The sequence below is a fragment of the Aedes albopictus genome, chromosome 2, assembly GCF_035046485.1.
Source record: "Aedes albopictus strain Foshan chromosome 2, AalbF5, whole genome shotgun sequence".
In the NCBI taxonomy this organism is placed as follows: domain Eukaryota; kingdom Metazoa; phylum Arthropoda; class Insecta; order Diptera; family Culicidae; genus Aedes; species Aedes albopictus.
In genome coordinates, this window is record NC_085137.1 from 333,307,255 (window position 1) to 333,325,028 (window position 17,774).

A 17,774-nucleotide genomic window follows, 5' to 3' on the forward strand; every position below is an offset into this window, starting at 1 on the left:
GAAACTCGTTATGCTTCTTTGGACTTTGTTCGAGAAAGGTCCATTCTCTTCCAATAAAGGGAAAGTAAAATGGAAACTGTTTGCAAAATGTGCCGGAAAGACTCCTCTTCTTCGGCATCTGATCAGGAAGGATTTTCGACTAATCATGTTTCCTAACTTTCTGGTCTCGTTTGCGTAGTTCTTTAGTAGGCGTTTCGCTCCTGCACCATAGTTTCGTTCGATGTTTTCGAAGAAATGGACGTTCGGTGAGTGGGCCATGCATGGTAATTTGATTTTCGTTACGACTGTTGGTGTTTGAACCGGCAGAGGGGGTGTTTTTGGTCTTGGCAGTCTCTAAACGTTTGCAAAAACGATTATTGCATTTTAACGGACGCCATTTTTAGCGGACGCCATTACACCATGACTCCGTATATTGAACGTTTCCAGAAATAACCGAAACCGAAACCGTCGGGTTAAAATGCAATAATCGTTTTTGCAAACGTTTAGAGACTGCCAAGGTCAAAAACACCCCCTCTGCCGGTTTAAAGATGAAGTGAACCTCAAAATTTATTCGAAAGCATTTATTTTTGCGCCCTTGCCAGCGCATCGGTTTGAATTTTTTTTAGTAAGCCCCGTAGCTGATATGATATTGATGTTTTGTCTGGAAAATTCCAATGACTTTTACTTGATTCAATCGTCGTCACTATGCATGTCTCTCAAATGGCGAGACATACAAACCTCAATAAATGAACGTGTACTCGAATGGGGTGGTTGTTTACAAAATGGAATGGTCCTTCTGAGGCTGTTTCATGCAAATTCATCTGGGTCATGTATATAGAAAGCTATTCTGGGTCAAAGAGAGATTATCATAGGTGTCTGAGTCTTGTTTATTCTAATATCGATGGAAATGCTTGTTCCTCTAGAAGATGCAGATTATTAATTGAAATGTGGCTTTGAATACATAACGCACACCGTAAACACAAACAAGAATTGAATGAACCTGAGTCCTTAGTATTGATGTTGTCATTTGTTTCTTATATTCAAGCCTGCTGTGAAGGATATTTCAGCCAGTATTTGGAATACACTTACAATATAAATCTCATACATCTATTAATCGGTTAGGGGCATATCGGAGACAAGAATTGTCGGACAAAAGAGGCACAAAACAAGCAACAAAGAAGGCACGTTAATTAACCTTAATCCCAACTGGTAACAGATAATGACATGATCTCAAAAATAATCGTTAGTGGCAAAACATAAGCTAAATTTGTTGCGTAGTTTTTAACTCGTGAATAATCGATTATCACTAAACCAAAGTCGAAATTGTTTGAAGGTAGATCTTCAACAGGTTGTTGAGTAATTTGTGTGACTGCTTATACGACACTGATAAGAAAAGCACACTGTTTTCCTCTGTTTGTAAACACCAAGCAGACAAACTTTTGAAAAAATGTTGTTCGAATCATAGATGGAGTGCAATTTAACAGGTGAACTTGTCTCACATTCATTTTACTACGCAAAGCCTCTTAGTGCTTATCCAGGATCATCCCTTGATTTGTGGATGATAGAAATACATTCTCTTTTCCGTTTACCTTTTTTCCATACATCAAAACCTAACCATCTCTATTGATGGGAAGCCATCAATACCATCAGCAGCACCAAATCCGAAACGATGGCAAATCATCATCACAAACAGTGAGTAAGCTTTAACTAACGTTTGCATTGCGGATTTGCTTTCTTACCTCCAACTGGAGCTGCTTAGACTTATTCGGATCTGCTCCATTCCTTCCGGTTAGGAATCAAATCTTGCCGATCTCAACATTTTCTTTGTTGGCAGAAAATAAACATTATTGATGTCTGGTACCACAACTATGCAAGCAAGCATCAGCATGGTTATTCAAATTTGAGCTTGAGGCAGTGCTTGCTCTTGGAACAGTTTTCTTCGTTCCTTTTATCAAATTTTGGCAGGAATGAATGAAAAAGTGGCATTCGGTGGATTGTTCAAGTGTTCCACCGAAGTTATTGCTAACAAATAGAGAATCCTTGCATATTTTGAGCATATTCCTTCGACCACAGATGACCAGAGTATTGTGTTGTTCTTTGCTGTGCATGCATCGCTCCTGTAAGGGGTGAGTATGGCAGCATAATCGATCGCGTTCGCTATTGTCTCGAGTGAAAATCAAAACAATAGATGCGCGGGTGTTTAGTGTTCAACACAATACTTGTTCTTTGCTGAGTATTGTGTTGTTCTTTACAGATAAGAACTTTTATCAAGACAATTAGATGATCGGCATTGAACCACAAAAAACCCACAACAATGGGTGAGATCTTTCCAATATTATTTATTTATAAATAATTCTACTTCAGTATATTTACTTTATAACTGCATATAAGTTGAAAATTCGCTATTTTCAACATCCTTTCATCTATTGGAAGATGCTTCAGTTTTGGGCTCTTTCTAAGTTGATGAAGGGATTTATAAATGCTTGCAAGGACTTGGCCAGGTGTGTGGAGCTGAGTGAATCTATGACATTGTAGATAGTAGCGACATCAGCAATGTCAATGGAAATATTCAACTTTGCAACTCCATCCAAGATTTGTGCAAGTATTCATGCTATGCTATGCTATGCTATTCCTTCGACCACAGATGACCACCACTTTTACTATAGTTTTGTAGTAGAGATGGACAATTTGATCCGAAACTGTTGTAATGATATGGATCTGTTATTTCAGATCCGCTCAGCGTCCTATACAGGGCAGTACAATCGATGTGAATATCTTCAGAATTGCGAAATATGTTTTTCAGCTAACTGTCTCCGCCGGACTAGCTATACACACCAAAACAAGTGAAACATTTTGGCCAAACTTAGTCCGGTAATGAAATTGTTAGTAAAAAAATCCCAAGGGAGAAAAAAACGACTGTTAACTCAGTGAAGAAATATAAAGTTGGCTTCTTCAACAAAACCGTTCAAGTGTATAAGAATCATGTGTCGAAAAGTTTTCTAATTAAAAAATAGCGCACAAAATGTAATATACAGGGGATGGCCAAAATGTTTGGGATAGGCAACTTTTTTTTTCTCTCACAAAAAGTTCAACATGCTATAACTTTTCATAGAGCGCTTCAAACAATCTCAAATTTTGACTGTTTGTCAACCTATTATATGTGCATCATTGGTACAAATTTGGGCTCGATTGACTCATTTTTAAGCTGTCATATCTCGGAAACCAGTGAACCGAATTGAATGAAATTTTGAACGTACACTAACAGTATGTAAATGCTCTACAAACTATTAAAACATAGGTACTTTTGAAACGTTGAAAAAAGTTATCATGGATTGACACTTTATGGACTTTTGTCGAAAAAATGTGTTTTTTAACATCAATGTCAATAAATTTTAGTATTGATATCCAAAGATTTTCCACTTCTATTCTCAAATTATCTCTAATCAGATATATTAGAGCCTATTTAGATTGAAGGAAGAACACATTTAATAATTTTTATGTGGTATTGTAAAATTTGACTTATTTTCCTCTATGTGGGTAAAAATTTCAACCCAATATAACTTACTTCGCCGTGAGAAAATATTACATTTTATAACGTCATATTAAGTATCGATATATTGTTGATAAATGTTTGGAAATTCATTCAATTCGATTCACTGGTTTCCGAGATATGACAGTTAAAAAAATAGTTGTCTAAAAAATGGTGTTTTACGCGAACGGTTCTAACTTCGCGAAAAATTAATCAATCGAGCCCAAATTTGTACCAATGATGCACACATAATAGGTTGACAAACAGTCAAAATTTGAGATTTTTTGATGCACTCTATGAAAAGTTACAGCATGTTGAATTTTTTTTGTGGGAGAAAAAAAGTTGCCTATCCCAAACATTTTGGCCATCCCCTGTATATCACAGTTATCTTGGTCTACATGCAAAACTTCCTCAAGGATTTATTAATGAACATATTCAGCAATTCTTCCCTATAATTTTCCGTGAATCTCCTAGAATTTTTACCAGATTGTATCCGTAATTTCTCCTGAGAAACCTGTAGGGATACGTCCTATAATGTTTCCTGGAATTCCTCGCGGTATTCTGCACAGGATTCCTCCTGGAATCCCTTCAATTCAAAGGATTCCTTCTGGTATTCATTTAAGGGTCTCCAGAACCCTCGAAATTGCTTCCGAAATCAATCCAAGGGTATCACTTGGGGTTCTTTCATTATTGATTTCTCACATGATTCCTTTAAGAGCAGCGCTGTCATGGTAAAATCACGATATTTTTTCTGTTATTTCAAAATTTATTCCTTTCCCTATACTGCTCCAAAAATTTCACTATGATTTCCTTTAGGAATACCGCCGAAAATTCGTTTAGGGATTCATTCAAGATTTAAAAAAATCCGGATTTTTTACAGATTTTTTTTTTTGCAGAATTTCTTAGATTGATTTAAGCAAGGTTAGTTCTGAAAATCTTACTGGGATTTCTTTAGCGATTATTTAGGAAATTCCTTTAAGGATTGCTAGGGAAGTTCGCGCATGTATTCTTTAATGTGTTTCTTCGAACATTTCTGTTAGAATGTTTTATCAAACATTTTCTGGAAATTTCTCAAGAATTATAGAAGTGTTTCAAGGAGTTCTTCAAGAGATTTCTTAAAAAAAATCATTTCAAAGAAAAAAAATCTTTAGGGTTTTCCTTTGGAAATGCAGATTTTTTTCTCTAGAACTCTTTCAAGAATTATTGTTGATTTTTTCCAAAGTTTTCTTAGGTCTTACTTTATATATTCAGAGATTCCCGTGGGCATTAATTTGGAATTATCACTTGAATTTTCACGAGACTTGACGACACTTGAAAGTTTCTCCACAAGTTCCTCCGGGTATTGTTTGGGGTTTATTCAGACCTTGCTTCAGGTTTTCTTTCATTTTTTTCCGGAGATGCTTTAGAAATTTCTTCAAAGATTGTCTCAGCTATTCTTGCAGAAATTACTTTGGAATCTATTCCTAGCATTTTTTCAAATAATTTATTAAGAAATTCTACTATGAATACCTGCAGAGGGTTCTCCTGTTCTTCCATTCTTGAAGAGGTTCTTTCAAAAAATTCATTTTTTTCCAAAATTCATTCAGAAGTTCTCTACATTTTTTCCAGTATTTTTTCTGTTTCTGTTGGATTTCCTTCATACATTTTTCCTTCAGGATTTTTCCTTCCTTTTTCATCATCCCTTAAGAAATTGGATGAGAAATTCTTCTACTAATTATTCCAGAGATACAACGCTGGGATTCCTGAAGAAATCCTTAAACTCTTAAGAATTTCCGAAGACATTTTTGAAAAATACCGAAGACATTTTTGAAGAAATCTCCTGTAATATTTCTGTATAATTCTCAGAAAAGACTTTCGAATAAATTTCGAGAGTCTAAAAAAAACCTGGGAGTTTTTTTGAAAAAAATCACAGCAGGAAGTTGAAAAACTTCGATATAAAAATGGAAAAATTACCTAAAAAAATCTTGGACGGAACTACTAAAAAAGCTTATTAAGTAATCGTAACGCAATTATCTGAAAAAATCTTTTAACAAAATTCCTAAAGGAGTCTATGGAAGATGAAGTGAAGAAATTCCCTGAGGCATGTTGAGCTTTTGATTTTATAAAGGAATCGTTGAAAACATTTCTGAAAGCGTGTCTGAAAATATTCCTGAAGCAATTTGTGGACATATTTTCGAAGAAATTCTTGTAGGAATTCTTGACAAGCGCATAGATAAGTTTCTGTAAAGATTCCTGTATAAATTGCTAGATTTATTCTTTGAAAAATACCGTCAAAATGTATGTGGAAATATTTGAAGAAATAATCCTGAAGGAATCTCTCGAATTCTGGATGAGGGGGTTTTTTTTTATTACCGAACAGGTTTGGGCCGAAGGGTCACCGATTTCAATGAAAATTTCACCAGAGCTAGAGGTCGTGGATATATGATCAAATATGGATTCCAAAAAAATCATAGTGGACTATTTTCCCGAAAAACGCTAGATGAAATTTCACAATTTTCCCATTTTTTTCAAAATACCCCAAACTTCAAAAAATCATATCTCAAAAACTATGCATCGTAGAACAAACTTTTTTTAGTGAAATCGACGCCAAATTACCTCAGCATTCCGATAAAAATACATTGAGAAAAAAGTTTTTCAGAAAAATTTTCACCATAGAGAAAAAACGTCTAAAAATGCTGATAAAAGTACCGTCTGTATCATAGATTATTTTGAACAAAATTTTTTCTAGCGCAAAAATGTATGTTCTTTATTTCGTTCTTTGACGCCAAAATGGAATCTCTTATCGTTTTAGAGATATAGCCAAAAAACCAACGGCCAGTCGCTATATTCTCATAGGAAGCCATCAACAAAAGCGGCCGTTCACTTGTTGTAACATATTTGCTTTGCGGCGAGCAAATGACATACGCTAATTGTAACGTAATTTTGACACTAACGTGAATCGGAGTGCACTGACAGCACAAATATGGCATTTTAGTGCCTTTTAAATACAACAACTTATCAAATTTTGAAATTAATGGATTTGTAACAAGAAAGCGTTGCGAATAACAAGTTTACAACGAGCAAACGCATATTTTAACGTATTTTTTTTTTTTTCAATCAAAGAAATCATATGCCGTTAGAGATGAGTGGATATCAGGTAACATAACACATGTAAAGCTTTATTTTGTTTTTATAGAGTTTTTGTTGCTTAAATGCTCATTGGTATGTGGATTCTTCTATACACCATAAAGAGACATTTTCCACTCAATATTTAATAAATAGCATGGTTTGTGCATAATGTGTTTGTATAATGTGCTTTAGAAAAAAACACTAATTTAAAACTTAACGGAACTTTAAAAGATATATACCATGGATGAGAGGAACAAACATGTACTCTCTAGAGCGGATCTGGTGTGATGGTTACAGCTCGTGACGTCACGCTGAGGACCTGGGATCGAATCCCACTCCCGACATACGAAGGGAAGTAAAGTGTGGGTCCCGAGATTAACTAGCCTATGGCTAAAAATCTCGTTAATACAGATAATAAAATAAACATGTACTAATTAGTACGGGCAACAAATTAAAGTTTACCATGCCTACAACTTCTTAACGCGCTAATAAAACATTGTTGCTTCAAACCAAGCATTTCCTGTTCTAAGAAGCGAAACAATTCCAACAGTGACGATAATAATATTCAGCAATGGCTAGCAAAGATTAATACCGAGCTCTGTATAGAGCTACTGAGTTGACAACAGTTGAGACAGCACGGAGCGCTGGAGGATCGATCATTACCGTTAAAGTAAGTTTTGACATTGATTAATAGAAAAAACACTGAAATGTAAGATCAATCAATTCATCACTTTTTTCTAACTAACAATTTGTTGTCACAAAGACTTCATTAGTTTTGAGAATGAGCATGACAAACCCATACTACTACCCATAATATATTTGAATCAACCAATAAATTGGTGCACGGTTCGAATGATTAAAATATTGTCTAAAATTGTTTAATGCTCTAAGATGTCAAGTAAATGTTTAATTTCAAGAAATCCTCTAACGTCCTCTTTTTCATTCACAGCCTGTGCATTTACGAAGCTTCATGGGTCAATATTGGATCCTTAACTATCTATATCTTTTGAAAATTTCTAGAATGCTTTCTTTATTTCTGAACGAAGCAAAAGAATTATAATCAAAAAATACTACACAACTATGCATTTTTGTTACTTACACAGCTAAAAATGTTATATCATTTAACCTGTAACAAAAGGATTTCGTCGTATCGCACACATTTTTCCATCAGTTTATAAATTTACAGCTTGCTCTTAGTATGAAGCTTGCGCTCAACATTCCATACAAGAAATTGTTTGATGTAAAATTAAGTTAAATAAGATAGAAATTCGTATGCATTTTTTTTTCGTTAGGTATAATTTCAAATATATATATATATATATATTTTTTTCTGTATTAACGAGATTTTTAGCCCTAGGCTAGTTCATCTCGGGACCCACGCTTTACTTCCCTTCCGAAGGAAGAACTCACATTTTGCGAGTTTGTCGGGAGTGGGATTCGATCCCAGGTCCTCGGCGTGATAGTCAAGTGTTCTAATCATCACACCAGGTCCGCTCCACAATTTCAAATATTTTGCTGAGTAGTAACCATTCTCCGTTAATGGTTTTCGTTGTTTTTTTTTTTAAATTGAAATGGAAAACATATGGCATGAGTGCTATAAGTAATTTTACGCTCACCGGTGGCATTAGCTCGTTGTTCACTTGTTATTTGAAACACATTTTAGTTAGAAACCCTATCATTGCAAAACATGACTGCATTGCATTGTCAATGCATTCAAAAGGCACTCAAGTGCTATATAGGTGCTGTCAGTGCACTTCGATGCACGTTAGTGTCAAAGTTACGTTACAATTAGCGTATGTCATTTGCTCGTTGTAAAGCAAATATGTTGCAACAGGTGAACGGCCGCTGTTGTAGATGGCTTCCTATGAAAATATAGCGACTGGCCGTTGGTTTTTTGGCTATATCTCTAAAACGGTAAGAGATTCCATTCTGGCATCAAAGATCGGAATGAAGAACAATAATTTTTGCGCTAGGAAAAATTTTGTTCAAAATAATACAGACGGTACTTTTATCAGCATTTCTAGACGTTTTTTCTCTATGGTGAAAATTTTTCTGAGAAACTTTTTTTCGATGTATTTTTATCGGATTGCTGAGGTAATTTGGCTTCGATTTCATTAAAAAAAGTTTGTTCTACGATGCATAGTTTTTGAGATCTGATTTTTTGAAGTTTGGGATGTTTTACAAAATTTTGAAAAATCGTGAAATTTCATTTAGTGATTCCCGTAAAAATAGTCGACTATGTTTTTTTTGAATTCCATATATGGTCATATATCCACGACCTCTAGCTCTGGTGAAATTTTCATTGAAATCGGAGACCCTTCGGCCCAAAGTGTTCGATAATAAAAAAAAATCCCCATATGAGTCCCTGTAGAAGGTCCTTGACACATTCGGGAGAAATTTTCGATGGACTTCTAAGAGCAATTCCTAAACAAATCTGTGGTGGCCTTCCTGAAAAAATACCTAAATGAAGTACAGACTGAATTTCTGAAAGATTTTTTCAAGAAACATTTTACGAAGACATCTTAGCTGTAGAAACTTGTGAAGGAATCCCTGGAAAAATTTCTGAAGAAATCTCTGGCGGAGTTTTAGTATGATCTTATGAAAATCTACATAACAGAATTCCTGGATATACTTTCCAAGAAATTTCTGAGAGGAACCTTCTGAAAAAGAAACATGAAGAAATTTTGAAAGATTTCTTGATGGAATCCTTGGACAACATTAATGATGGTATCTTATGATGAAATCTCCAGGGAAATTTTTAAAGGAATCCCTGGAAGAATTTCCGAAGAAATCTTTGGAAGAATTTCTAATGGAGTCTGTAGAAGATTTTCGAGAGAATTCCGTGGAAAAAATTCTGGAAGAATTCTGAACTTCTGAATTCTTGGAGGAATCGTTGAAAGCATGTTTATAAAAATCCGAGGATGATATCCGAAAAAATCGAAATTTTGAAAAAAAATATGATGGAGGAATTTTTGCGGAAACCATGGAAGGTTTTCTAAAGCAGTTCTTGGAAGCATTTGCGGAGATGTAATTCTTAATGAAAGTCAAGAAAAATTTCTGAAGAAATTCATAGCGCATGTTCCAAAAAACTTTTGAAAGGAATACGTTAAAGACTTTCTGATTTTTTTTAAATTATTTTCTAATGGAATCCATGGGTCAGTTCCAGAAGAAATCCAAAAAGAAATTTTCGATGCCATTCCTGGCAGAATTTTAAATAAATTCTCGAGAAAGTCTTCTGATGGAATCGCTTTTGGAATTTCTGATGGATTTTTACAGTAATTCATAATATATGTAGACTTATTGTTCTTCAAATGCATCCTTTCTTAAATTTCTGTAGGAATTTTTCAAAGAATTTTTGAAAGAATCACTGAAAAAAAAAACATGGATGAATTTATGAAGCAATCCTCAAAAGGTTCTCTAAAATTACCTTTCGATAAATTTCGGAGAAACATCAAATGAAATATTTGAAAAAATCCCTGATAGAAAATCTAGAAAGAAATTTAGGTATAAATTTTTGATAGATTTTTTAAGAGCCAATACTGTTATTTTCAGGGAATTTTGCGGAGTAAGACAACGGCGCAGGTTGATTTTTTTATATCACAAGAGCTGGTTACTCAGTGAGTAGCATGGAGCAGTGGATATCACCACTGCTTTAAGAATTTCTTTAAAACTGTCTCCATCTCCATTGTTTCCATCAGGGATTCCTCGTAGGATTTTACCTGGATTTTCTCCCTTGATTTCTCTAGTTATTTCTCTCGAGATTCTTTCAGAAATTCTTCTCGGGATCTCTATCTGGATTCGTTCACTAGGTTTCCTCTAGAAATTCCTCTCAAGGATTCTTCCTGGGATTCTTTTTGGGATTTTTTTCCTGAATTCTTTGTGAGATTCCTTTATTGATTTTTTCTTAGATTTCTTCCGTCATTCTTTCAAGTATTTCTTTCCAAATTTCCAAAATTTTTCCCGCCATTTATTGATATCTCCTGGGATTTTTCAGGGATTTCATTAGTGTTTTTTTTTCAAAATTTCTTCCCTGGATTGCTTTCGGAATTCTTCCCGCGATTCTTTCATTGGTCCTCACCGGTTTTTTTCAGCAATTTTTCCTTCGATTCCTTCTGGGAGTCCTTCAGGATTTTTTTCTGGAATTTCGTTAGCAATTCCTCCCGAGATTCTTTCGTTGATTTCCTCCGAAATTCCTTACAGAATATTTTCCACGTTTCTTCTCTGGGATTTCTTCATTGATTCCTCCCGAAATTCTTTTACAGATTATTCAAGATACTGCAACAGGGATTTCTCGAGGATTCTTTCTGGGTTTTCTCCCGGGATTTCTTAAGGAATTTCTCCCAAGACTCCTTCGGGGATTCCACCCGGGATCTTCATCGATTTCTCTCAGGTTTACTTCAGAGATAATTTCCGAAATTCATTCAGGTTTTCTTTCATGTTTTTTTTTTGTGGGATTCCTTTAAGGATTTCTTCCAAAATTTCTTCTGAGAGGCCTTCATTATATTTGCCGGGACTATTTCATTGATTTTTCCGGGGATTCTATAGAAATTTCTCACGGAGTTCCATCCGAATTATTTCAAGGATTAATTTCATGATTCCATCAGGGATATTGCTAAAAAAATTTCCTTAGTTTAATCCCGGGATTACTTAAGGTATTTATTCCGAGATACTTTTAGGGAATTCTTCCGGACTTCCTTTAGAAATTCCTCCTAGTTTCTATTATTACACCAGAAGTTCCTAGTAGGATCCCATCAAGAATTTCGCACTGGATTTTTTCAGGTTTCCTCCAGAGGCTCTTCCCGGAATTGCTTAAGAAGTTCCTTCCAGCATTCCTTCAGAAATTTCAGGATTTTTTTCCTTGGTTTCATCCAGAAAAACCTTCTTGGGAGATTCCTCCTAGAACTTATCCCACAATTCTCTTCCTTTTCCTTCCTGGATTACTTAGGGATCGTCTTCCGATGATCCTCCTCCATTCTCGCAACATTTTTTTATATTTCTCCACCAGTTTGATAAAAATTCCTCCAGATGTTCGTTCTGGGTTTTCTTTAAAAACTCCTTCTGTGATTACATTTCCCCAGAAATTCCTTCTGGGAATCCCGGAAAAAGCAGTTTTGAAGACATTCCAAAATTAACCCCATTCCCTTAACCTTATTTTGCATCACGTTGGCAACAGCTCTCTGACGTAGTGTACGGTTTAGGTCAAAATTGACCCTAATGCCAAAGAAGGGTTAAGGAATCTTTGTTTAAATCACAGAAAAAAAAATCCCCGGAGGAATCACAAAAAAGTCCTAGTACTCCTGGGTGCATTGCAGATGAAACCTCATTAAGAATCTCAGAAAAAAAAACTCTGGAATCTCAGAAGGAACATGAAAAAATTCCAAAACGTACGAGAATCAGAATACCGGAAGAAAACACGGTAGAAATTCTCAAAAGGAGGAATCTTCGAAGGAACTCTTGGATAAATTCCAGAGCAACACCTGGTCAATCTTGGAAAATCCTGGAGGAACCCCAGAAGAAATTCCAAGACGTATCTGTAAAGGAACTCCTGAGGGAATCCTTGAAGGAGCTTCTGGAGGAATCCACGAAAGACTTCAAGAAACTCCTTGAGGAATTTCAGAAAGAACTCCATAAAAAATCACAGAAGAAACTTTTCAAGAATTTCCAGAAAAAAACTGCTAGAGGAACTCTCAAAAAAGGAAATCCTAAAAGAAACTTCTTGACGATTCCCAGAAATAATTCCTGGAGGACACCAGAAGAACTAATGAAGTAAATTCAGTAGGAACTACTGGGGTTCCTCGAAGGAACCTTACAAAACTCCTAGATCAATCTCTGAAATCAAGCACACGACACGACGCGAAACAATTGATGGTACTTCTGGAGAAAGTCCAGAAGAAGCTCCTGAATGAATCTCAGAATGACCTCTAGGAGGAATCTGAGAAGAAACTTCTGTAGGGAAATCAGAAGGAATATATGGTGGAATTCAGATGGAACTTCTGATGGAATGCCTGAAGGAATTCATTGAGAAGTATCACTTTGCAGCTGGCGAATTCGCTGGTATTTTTTACTAACTGAAATAGAAATCATTAAATAATAAATATCATAAACGGCTGAAAAACACGGACACGTTCAATGCTTCCAGTAAACTTGTTGGCTCTTTAAAGAAAACACAACACAAGGCAACGGACTCGCATGCAACGCCCAGTAGCACAGCCAAAAACTTTTCCTGACAACTGCGGTGGGAATCGAACCACACACCTTTTAGCACGATGCTACTAAGAGCTTTGTGATACTAACCGCACGACCACGGAGCCGCACCAAATTTAAAAGTGATGGGGACGCAGGGTCATTTCATAGGTATATGAGCACAAAACTTGAAATTTTCAAAAAAAAAAAAAGGCCGCTCAAAAACGGTCATGGTTCAACACTGTACAAATCGTTTAAAAAAACTGATATTTCTACCATTTTCGCATAATTCAACTTACCTATTTTTTTCGCGATATTTTTTCTTACATCTCGAACTAATCATCTTTTCATGCGTTAACAAAAAGATCAAATTGGTCATTAGCTCAAAAGTTATGGCTGTTTGAAAATTAAAAAAAAATAAAAAGAGAAATGTGGTTGTTTTGGGCCAACCTCTTCTCAAAATTTCCACCCTAATGGCGAAACAAGAAAAATACAGGTCTTATTATTATTATTGATAAAGATCATTTCTACCGAATCTGAGCAATATCAGAGCACTTTCGTTTCATTCGTGTAGTGCGAATAAGATAAAGCTTCAGTAGTTAATATTCCTGAAACCATTCATACATTGCATTGCTTAAATTCCGTAACTGAAAATAAATGAAAATAGTGCAATTTACTGTAATTCAGTCATAGTTCACCGGTGAACTTCAAAGCATTGCAATCTTTGTCAACTAGTTATATGGCGCCTCAAAGAAAAAGTTAGGTCAGATGATATGGTAAAGAAGTAATCAATGTTTGCTAAACATAAAAACACACACGAGCCGATGGTGACTAACTCTACTTCAGAAATTCACTATGATCCATATAAATACAATCTACAAACGCCATATGTGGTCATTATCGTTATTACCAGCAGTTGGATTCCACATTTACAGTACACCTGTCGAACGCCTGTCGTGGTTAGTTGCGATTATTCAAGAACGTTGAAGTATTTCACTTCGACTAGAGCTGCGTGATGACTACTCGATCAACTGGTAAGGACAACGTATTGGAAATTTCTGCTTATAAATTGGTTCAAGAGCCTTCGGCTGCTGATTCCTCTAGCAAACATTTAACTTCATGTTCCTACGTTTCAGTACTGATTCTCATTTTTGCCATATCCACCTGCTCAAGTAATACGGATTATTGTGACCCGGCCATTTGTAAAAATGTTAAAGCACAACATGTTGCATGTAATGCACCACAGAAATTCGGAACTCCCTGTGGTAAAGATGCAAAGTACATAACGATGGATAACAAGCTGAAAACTATCATTCTGAACAAACATAACGAGTTGCGTGCGGAAATTGCCCGAGGAATGTACGGTTTTCCACAAGCTGCCCGAATGCCTACCCTCGCCTGGCACGATGAGCTGGCAAAGGTTTCAACGTACAACGCACGAAATTGTACCTTGGAACATGATAAGTGCCGAAATACCAAAGAGTTTAGGTATGCGGGACAGAATTTGGGAATAATTTGGTATCGCAGGTATAAATACCAGCCGGAGGATCGCGTGACAGATTTTATTCAACAGTGGTTCGACGAACACAAGGACTGTCCCAAGTCGTATATCGACAAATTTCCGGCCAAGCACGACGGGTATGACATTCCGATGGAGGTCAATGCTTGAGTAACTATAGCTTTTGAAACCATTTCAGGCCACTGATCGGTCATTTCACGCAGATGGTCAACGATCGCGTTACGATGGTCGGTTGCTCTCTCGTACATTACGTTACCTATCCGAACGGTGAGGAAACACTCAACTATTACTTCGTTTGCAATTATTCGATGGCAAACGTCATAGGAGGACGTGTCTACACTAAGGGAACCACAGGATCTAACTGTAAAACCGGTCAAAATCCGAACTTTAAAGGTCTGTGTAGTTCGAAGGAAAAGGTAGAACCGAAACCATAAGATCTTTAGAAGTTCTGTGAAACAGTTTACTAATACAAACCTATTGAAGCATAAAAAAGATGTATAAAGCTTTTTGCTTTAGTCGTACACTAAGTGTACTGGAAAGGCTATATGTTCACTTCAAAAATGACTTTTTGATAGAAGGCCCGGAGGGTCGACTCACATATACCAATCAACTCAGCTCGACGAATTGAGGTGATGTCTGTGTGTGTGTGTGTGTGTGTGTATGTGTGTGTATGTGTGTGTATGTATGTTTTTTTTTTTTTTTTTTACTTGGTGGTAAAGCCTTTTCGCCTTCCCGACACGCGTTCGATAAGCATGACCAGTGCTACCGATTTCGTCCATCGCGTGCCAGTTCGTGAGGGACTCAGAACAGAGAAGAGAACTCTGAACCCTACGCCTCTAACCTCCACCAAGGTCTACAGTGCCTGCTTCCCCCGGATTCCACTAGAAGCAACTACTTCGGGGGGCTATGCTCATGCACTTCACTTGTTATCAGGCATAGCTAGTCACGCTAGATCGCTGACTTTATCTCCAACATAACTGCTGCGCTCTCATGAGCTTTATCTTAATCACGTAGCTTTAACTGCTGCGCTCTCGTGAGCTTTGACATACTGCTGCTGCTCTCCAAGTTGACCAGTGGAATGCCGAGGTCAGTTCGGCAATGCCAGTTGGAGGGTGGCTATTCTACTTCGGGTGACTTTCTCGCTGCGTTCGTTTACCTTTTCCTGGGCGAACCGGTTGAGTGCCGAGGTCGGTCCGGCGATTCCGGTTGGAGGGTGGCTTCCGGTTCGCTGGCGCCCAGACGACTCGAACGCGGTTGAGTCGACGTAGTTTCTTGCGACTCAGCGTAGTCCCCGGCGGTGGAGCTAGCTTACTCCGACGGAGAGTTCTCCAGCGGTAGAATATCTCCCGAAACCGTTGTTCGCGTTGCGTATTCCTTCGATGTTGATTGGCAGGGTGTCGAAGTCGGTCCGGCGATTCCGGTTGGAGGATGGCTTCCGGTACGCTGGCGCTCCGACGACCCGAACCAGTGGTTTTCCACGGGCGCTGATTACTCGGATAGTCCCCGGCGGTGAATCAATCCTACTCCGACGAAGAGTTCCCCGGCGATGGAAGATCTTCCGAACCGATACTTCCCAGATCGGTGCCGAGGTCGGTCCTGCGATTCCGGTTGGAGGGTGACTTCCGGTTCACAGGCGCCCCGACGACCATTCACTGGTGCTTCTCGCGACATACTCGTCCTAGTCCCCGGCGGTGGAGCTAGCCTACTCCGACGGAGAGTTCCCCGGCGATGGAATTTCTCCCGAACACGGTGGTTTGATGTATGTATGTGTGTATGTGTGTGTATGTATGTGTGTATGTGTGTATGTGTACAAAAAAACTCACATCACTTTTTGGCAGTAAACCTCAACCGATTTTAATGACCGACGGGTCATTCGACGCGGAACCTAGTCCCATTGTTTCCTATTGAAAATGGTTCGGATCGGTCCAGCCGTTCCGGAGTTATGGCCATTTAGGTGTTCCGGACCAGTACCCTTAGAAGGGGCAATACATAGAAATGTAACAAACACATACAAGCGACACATCAAACTGTGGCATTTTGGATAACCTGATGAATAGTTAGCAGGAAAACAGTCTCAGACCATATCTGAACCGGTAGTGTCCCAGAACCGGTTCCGGGTGTCCCGCCAGAAGTGGCCAAATATAAAAGTGAACCAAAGTCATGCATGCGACACATCAAATTGGGGCAATTTGGATAACCTGATGAACAATTAACAAGAAAACAGTCTCAGACCATATCTGACCCGGTAGTGTTCCGGAACCGGTTCCGGATGTCCCACCGGAAGTGGCCAAATATAAAAGTGAACCAAATCCATACATGCGACATATCAAAGCGCGACTTTTTTATAAACCAATGAAAGGTTGGCATAAAAAAAGACTCAGACCATATCTGAACCGGTAGAGTTTCGGAACCGGTTCCGGATGACTTGCTGGAAGTGGTCAAATAAAAAAGTAATCCAAACCCATGCATGCGACACATCAAACTGCGGCAATTTCGATAACCTGTTGAACAGTTAGCAAGAAAACAGTCTCAGACCATATCTGAACCGGTTGTGTTCCAGAACCGGCTCCGGGTGTCTGGCCGGAACTGACCAAATATTAAAGTGAACCAAATCCACGCATGTGACATATTAAAGCGCGGCTTTTGTGATAATGAAAGGTTGGCATAAAATAGACTCAGACCATATCTGAGCCAGTAGTGTTGCGAAACCGGTTCCGGGAGTACCGCCGGAAGTGGCCGTATATAAAAATTGACATAACTTTCACATGCGGCACATCAAATCACGGATTTTCCGACAACTTGTTGACCTTTTATCAAGGAAGTATGCTAAGACCACATCATGGACTGTCAGTAGTTCCGAAACTAGTTCCGGGTTTCCCTCCGAAAGCGGCTTGATTATTATTATTAGCTTTATTAGGGAGATTTTCAGCCCGAGGCTGGTTCATCTCCAACGCGGCTTGATATAAAATTGTACCAAACCCATGCAAGCGCGCTTTGCGGCTTTTTTGATAACCTTATAAAAGTTTGCAAGCAAATAGGCTCAGACAATTTAAGAGACTATCAGTAGTGTTCCGCAACCGGTTCCGAGCCGAAAGTGAAAGCAAACCCATGCATGCGATTGAGGTATCACGACTATTTAGGTAACATGATGAACAGTTGCAAAAAATAGACGCAAGCCATATCAGTGTGTTACGGAACCGATTCCGGTTGTCCCGCCTAGAAAAGGTCAAATGTAAAAGAGAACCAATACATGTGACATATCAATGACTTATTCAGTAACATGATAAACGGTTAGCCAACAAATAATCTCAGACCATATATGGGAGAACCGGTAGTGTTCCAGAACTGGTGACGAGACGAGTAGCCCACCGGAAGTGGTAAAATATAGAAGGGAACTAAGCCATAGCGGCGTTTTTGATAATCTGATGAACGGCCAACAAGAAAATAGTCTCAGGC

At 37.9% G+C, this 17,774-nt stretch overlaps 1 protein-coding gene across 1 annotated transcript; it reads left to right on the top strand.

The window, feature by feature from the left end:
* Nucleotides 1-13,698: 13,698 nt before the first annotated feature.
* LOC109431626 (antigen 5 like allergen Cul n 1) lies at nucleotides 13,699-14,814 on the top strand. Its single transcript, XM_019707853.3, has 3 exons — nucleotides 13,699-13,833; nucleotides 13,936-14,437; nucleotides 14,497-14,814. Exons 1-3 carry the CDS (start codon nucleotides 13,815-13,817, stop codon nucleotides 14,750-14,752), a joined length of 777 nt encoding a protein of 258 aa, XP_019563398.3. The 5' UTR covers nucleotides 13,699-13,814; the 3' UTR covers nucleotides 14,753-14,814.
* The last annotated feature ends 2,960 nt before the right edge of the window (nucleotides 14,815-17,774 follow it).

Bases quoted from the DNA above. Each gene is read 5' to 3' on its own strand.
- LOC109431626 (XM_019707853.3), top strand. The intron at 14,438-14,496 runs GTATGACATTCC...AAACCATTTCAG, and splicing joins TTTCCGGCCAAGCACGACGG to GCCACTGATCGGTCATTTCA.